We start from the raw sequence: 5,858 nt of genomic DNA, 5'->3' as shown, positions 1-5,858 counted from the left end.
TGGCTAACTCCTGCAGCCGTGGTGTTTGTGTGCAGAGGTAAAGTCTGCTTACCACACTACAGCGCCCCCTACTAGCCAGTAGCTGAACGCTGTGGAGGGCTGTCCTTGTGCAGCTCCTGGCTTGGGAATTGGAGGAGCCCCAGTGACCTTCGCTTCCCCTGAGCTGCTGTGGGGATTGGCTGCAGTGAGGGGACTTCATTAGACATTTTAAAGACGAGGGTCAAATCAGTGTGAAGAATTAAGACTCATGAACCAGGCTTAATCAACTGTGTTACCAATTAGATTTTGTCATGTATGCCACTGACTCATTGCATGTTTAAGTAAACATATTTAAATAGTCAGAGATAAATCTTCTAGCTTTTCACCAACCGGCATCCCATGGAACTTCTCCAGCACAAGCTCCCAGTGAATAACATTGTGTAGTTTGAGCCTCACCAGATTAGTATCTCAGGAGCACAGCACTCGACCAGCAGCCATCTCTGCATTCACCTGAGACCCGCAGCGTTGCTCAGGGCTGAGAGAGAGAGAGAGAGAGACAGGGAGAGACAAGGAGAGAGAGAGAGAGACAGAGATAAAGAGAGAGAGAGTTCAGTGCACTTGGCTGAAACATCATCCTTAGTACAGTGAGTGGGTGACGTCAACAGGCAGTTGAGAAGCTTGTGACGGGCTGCCATGTGCCTGCATGTGGAACGCTGCCTCTTGCCCGGGTATTACGCCTGCCCAGGTCGACTCTGCTTCAGGCTGCAATCAGATGCTGTCCAGCCTGGGGGAATGGAAGAGCTGATGCATTGGAACTCTTAAAGGGGCAGCGCCCCGGAGACACTGTCGTCACTTCACAAGCTAGACAGGGCAGCCAAACACTGCACTGCAAAGTGCTCCTGCCATAGCACAGTGGAACAGAGTTGTGTGCGATATTATTTATTTAGAAAAAAATATACACTGTACAGAGGGAAACCAGAAATTCATATGACTCCCCCTGCACACCACGCGGCTGTGCCTTTACCAGGGGAGACCCTCGGGGACCCCTGCGCTCCCCTGCCTGCGTGACTCCCCCTGCACACCATGCGGCCGTGCCTTTACCAGGGGAGACCCTCGGGGACCCCTGCGCTCCCCTGCCTGCGTGACTCCCCCTGCACACCATGCGGCCGTGCCTTTACCAGGGGAGACCCTCCATGTCCCTTGTGACTTGAGTTCTACTGTGTGGGTTTTCATTTCTCTGAAGAGCTTAAAGATATCCAAGTGAAACATGAGCCCGCAGGATGCGCCAGGAGGGCAACCTTCAACTGTAATCTCGTTACTTGGTGGCAGGGAATTACGACTGATTGAAATCCACGATCCTTTGATTGCTTTAAATTCTACTGCTAATTTCCTCCCAGGCTGTGAAAGACTTAATTAATCTTCAAGATGTTCCCCCGAATTGAGAGAAGGGATTTCAGTTTAACACAGATATTAGCAGCTAATAGACTGTGTGCTGAGAGACATGGCGTCCGCATTTTACCAGTGTTTCATCTCTTGACTTTCTAATACTTTATTCTGTTCCCTCCCAAAGGACCCTGGCAAAGCAATGAACCTGACCGGGGGATCAATTCATTTACATGAAAGCTGCTGTTAGGTGCTTGGGTTATATTGAAGGAGACTCTTCACACAGAGAGTGCTGAGGGGATGGGATGGGTTACCTAGTCATGTTGCTGAAGGAGACTCTTCTTCACACAGAGAGTGGGGAGGGGATGGGATGGGTTACCTAGTCATGTTGCTGAAGGAGAATCACTGGGACCCTTTAAGACCCAACTTGACAAAGTTCTGAGATCAGTCAGCTGCTCAGAACCGGAGGAGCACAGGTGGGCTGAGTGGCCTCCTCTCATTCGGAAATGTTCTGAAGTTTTGGAGCGCAGCTTCTAAAATGAAAGCTTTGTAAGGAGGCAGCACGGTTCTGTTTTTTGTTCATTCTTAAAAGAGAAATATCAACAGGAAGTGTTTTCATTTACAAGAGTCTTTGTACTTCAAAGTGTGCCACATACAAAAACGCTTCTCATCCGGTCCATAGGTACTTATGCCTGGCAACTGGCATACAAAATACATTCATACAAATTAGCATGGCAGAAATCGAGAAATAAATAAAAACGTGAACATTTGCTATGAAGTTAAAAGGCGAAAGATGCATTGAATTTGGAAAGCTTGCTAATATCCATTGATGGGAGTTTTTCAGAATACAAATGAGCCTTTGATTTTTACACAACCCGAGCGCCATTGACGTCATCACATCCCCTCTTTGACAGGCTAGCGGCGTGCAAACCTTTTTCAAATTCAAATTTCAAGTTTGTTATTCTGCTTCCGTGCGAACGAGAGCCAGGTTACCCATTAACACGCAGCGTTCTTTTTAATTTGACAGATGTACTGTTATTTACAAGAACAAAAGAAAATGTAGGAACGAGAGGAGGCCACTCGGCCCGGGTTCCGAGCAGCTGACTGATCTCAAAACTTTATCAAGGATCCCATTCCACCCCCCTCCCTCTGTCCTGGGTCTATCTCCGCTTCATTCCGCTGCATCCCCCGGGGCTGTGCGCAGTGTGACTGCGGGAGGGAGTCGTGTGGACTCAGCAATCCCAGGGACCGCTCCTGTCTGAAATGATCGTGCCGGGCACGAGTCCAGGCTGTGCTGAGACGGTCGCTGCAGTCTCGGTTACAGCGAGAGGAGGTTCAGGGTGGAAGTTCAGCAAAGCTGAGCCCATCTCCCCGTTCGACATGCCCCCTTCAAATACGCCATCATCGCTGTGCAGCCCACTGACCGGACAGCAGTCCTGGGAATAATCACCTCGATAGAAACCAGCGTGAGAGGAGGGAACAAACCGGCTTTCAGAGCTGGATCGTCAAAGGTTATTTCAAGCTGCAGCCGACGAAACTTCCTGTGTAAACCGTGCCTGAGAAGTAACTGTGCCAGTGGGTACATCTGTTTCAAAGTGATGACTTTCTGTAACTAGCTGCCGTTTTGTTCAGAGACTTGCAGCCTGACTGTAGCGGGTTCCTTTTTAAAATGAACTAGCACAGAGTAAGTGGCTTCATGAACACACTGTGCATCTTCAAGCATTCGGCATGCTGTGACCTTTGCGATTGCGCGCTCTGCGCTGCTGGGTGCAGGTCTGCAAACCATTCCCCGCGCCGCCGGGTGCTTTGAATTGTTCACACTGTCACATGTCTCTTCTTTCTCTCGCTCCAGTCAACGCATACCAATTTGCACTTTTTTTTTACAACTGGTTTTGTCGACTGTAATGGTGTCAATTTCTTTCAATTTGGGGGGAGGGAATCCGACACAGTCGTGAGAAAGCGCACTGCACTGCGCATGTGCTGCACCGGCGCCACACCCCCGCATTGCAGACATAGCCGGGCTGTGGATGAATGAAGGGAAGCCGCACAGTTATAAAGAGTCGCGGCGAGGGGATGCGAAGCAGCGTCGGCTGGGTTTAAGTGTTATCCGGAGCGGTCTCTGAGCGCAGCTGTGCGAGTGCACCCCCCCCGCAGTCCATTGTCTCCTCCGCAGGAAACCCCGTGTCGGGAAGAAGCCGGAAGCAGCAGTCCACGATGGCCGGAGCCGATGGAGACGATTCTCTCTACCCCATTGCCGTGCTGATCGACGAGCTGCGCAACGAGGACGTGCAGGTAACCGAGCAAAGGAGCGGCGCGGGGGGACGCTCTGCATTTCTTTATTTAAGAAACCGCGTCTCAAGCAAAGCGAGTACCGGCGAGTCTCCGGTGCTGCGTGCGGCCTTTTCCCAAACTGCAGCCCGGAATCAATAAACAAACAACCGAGCAATGAAACCGCGGGGCCGGTAGAGACCGGAATCACTAACCGAGCAATGAAACCGCGGGGCCGGTAGAGACCGGAATCACTAACCGAGCAATGAAACCGCGGGGCCGGTAGAGACCGGAATCGCTAAACGAGCAACCGAGCAATGAAACCGCGGGGCCGGTAGAGACCGGAATCACTAAACTAGCAATGAAACCGCGGGGCCGGTAGAGACCGGAATCACTAACCGAGCAATGAAACCGCGGGGCCGGTAGAGACCGGAATCACTAACCGAGCAATGAAACCGCGGGGCCGGTAGAGACCGGAATCGCTAAACGAGCAACCGAGCAATGAAACGCGGCCTGTTAATATTATTACTGTGGCTTCACCTTCTCTTAGCTCTGTCGGTTTCGTTTGTCGTTATATTTCCATGAAATATTTCCTGAAACAAACTGTGTGTATGTGTGTGTGTGTGTGTGTGTGTATATATGTATATATATATATATATATATATATATATATATATATATATATATATATATATATATATATATATATAATGGTATATGTATTTATTTTAAATCCTGTACTGAGTCGCCCCGCTTGCGTGTGGTGTTGTTATTGTAATCCATGGCTTGGGGGCAGCGTGGTTTTCGTTTTCAGTGCTGGTTTGCGGTGTCCAGCCAGCGAGGAGATTTCATTCCTCTGTAAAGATGTCGTGAGGCGCTTGTGCCTCCGCTGCAGGTATTGTTTTCACTGCAGTCAGATAACGCTATAGACATGCTGGACTTCATTTCGAGGCTATAAACCTGTTAGACATGGTGCTGCCCTCGTTCCACCACTTCACGCTCTTCAAAAGTAAATCTCATCTAGTGTTTGCATTATAAGGGTTCATTGCATGTTCTTCCCTATCTTTGGCGTACAAGAGGTCTTATTTTTATCTTTTCTTCCCACAGTTGCGTCTAAACAGCATCAAGAAGCTGTCGACCATCGCCCTGGCATTGGGTGTTGAGCGGACACGAACGGAACTGTTGCCTTTCCTCACCGGTGTGTACAGAACTGGCTTGTCCTACAGGGGGCTGAGTGTGAGCTGGGCTCTGCTGCCTGTCACAACCGTGAACAGCTTGTGTGTGTCAATGGGACAGGATTTCACTGATTTGTAAAAGATCACTACTAATCAATAACTTGAAATTGTGTTCTAGTTAATCAATCAGTATTGCTGTGATGACTTGGGTTGGTACACATGTCAGAATTTGGGGAGGGTGGGTCTCATTAAAAATAAGTGACATTTAAGACCTCATCAGGTGTTCTACCATATGTAGGGCTTTATTATTCTTTCTGGATAGGTTGTGATAATACATAGGCATTATAAAAGTGCTGGGCAGGCGCTGTGCTCTCTGAATGCTTTAGTACAGGGGATGCTTTCACAGTGCAATGTAATTAATGCCTCTCTTGTCCCAGATACCATCTATGATGAGGATGAAGTGCTGCTTGCTCTGGCTGAGCAGCTGGGCAGCTTCACCGCCCTCGTGGGAGGCCCTGATTTTGTGCACTGCCTTCTGGTGAGAGATGAACTTGTGACTGTCCAGACTAACTTGTATAATGCTTCGACTTCCTCACTGGCACATTTAGCTGGTATTGAGGGTGGATATTAACAACTGGGCTAATTTGCTGTTCCAGTTGTGTGAACTGCAGCTTGAATTTGTTCTTGTATCTGCTCTCCACTCAGTGGACAGTAGCAGTCCGCACACAGTCAAGGGACTGCCGCTAAACTCTTCCCAGTGAAGTGGTGTCGTTGCCTGCATGCTGTGGCAATCTCGGTAATGAATAATGGGTTCCTGCAGCTCTGTCCAGTATCGTCTTGTTTAAGAACCTCCGTGTTGGTGTTGATCTTTCTTTCTCTCCCTGTGCAGCCGCCCTTGGAGAGCCTGGCCACGGTGGAGGAGACGGTGGTCCGTGACAAGGCAGTGGAGTCCCTGAGGAAGATCTCCCACGAGCACTCTCCCGTGGACCTGGAGGTGCACTTTGAGCCCCTGGTGAAGAGGCTGGCCAGCGGGGACTGGTTCACATCCCGCAC

The 5,858-nt window shown here is 49.6% G+C and overlaps 1 protein-coding gene across 1 annotated transcript; it reads left to right on the top strand.

Moving 5' to 3' along the window:
- Window positions 1-3,260: 3,260 nt before the first annotated feature.
- On the top strand, window positions 3,261-5,853 carry LOC121309384 (serine/threonine-protein phosphatase 2A 65 kDa regulatory subunit A alpha isoform-like; the record flags this gene model as incomplete). The annotated part of the gene is made up of 4 exons (XM_041242277.1): window positions 3,261-3,654; window positions 4,738-4,828; window positions 5,243-5,343; window positions 5,695-5,853. Coding segments are annotated over exons 1-4 (429 nt in total), but the record flags the coding sequence as incomplete, so codon positions are not given.
- Window positions 5,854-5,858: the final 5 nt, after the last annotated feature.

The sequence above is a fragment of the Polyodon spathula genome, unplaced genomic scaffold, assembly GCF_017654505.1.
Source record: "Polyodon spathula isolate WHYD16114869_AA unplaced genomic scaffold, ASM1765450v1 scaffolds_1252, whole genome shotgun sequence".
Classification (NCBI taxonomy): Eukaryota; Metazoa; Chordata; class Actinopteri; order Acipenseriformes; family Polyodontidae; genus Polyodon; species Polyodon spathula.
The sequence above is the reverse complement of the archived record's forward strand: the minus strand, read 5'-3'. Positions and strand labels throughout refer to the sequence as shown.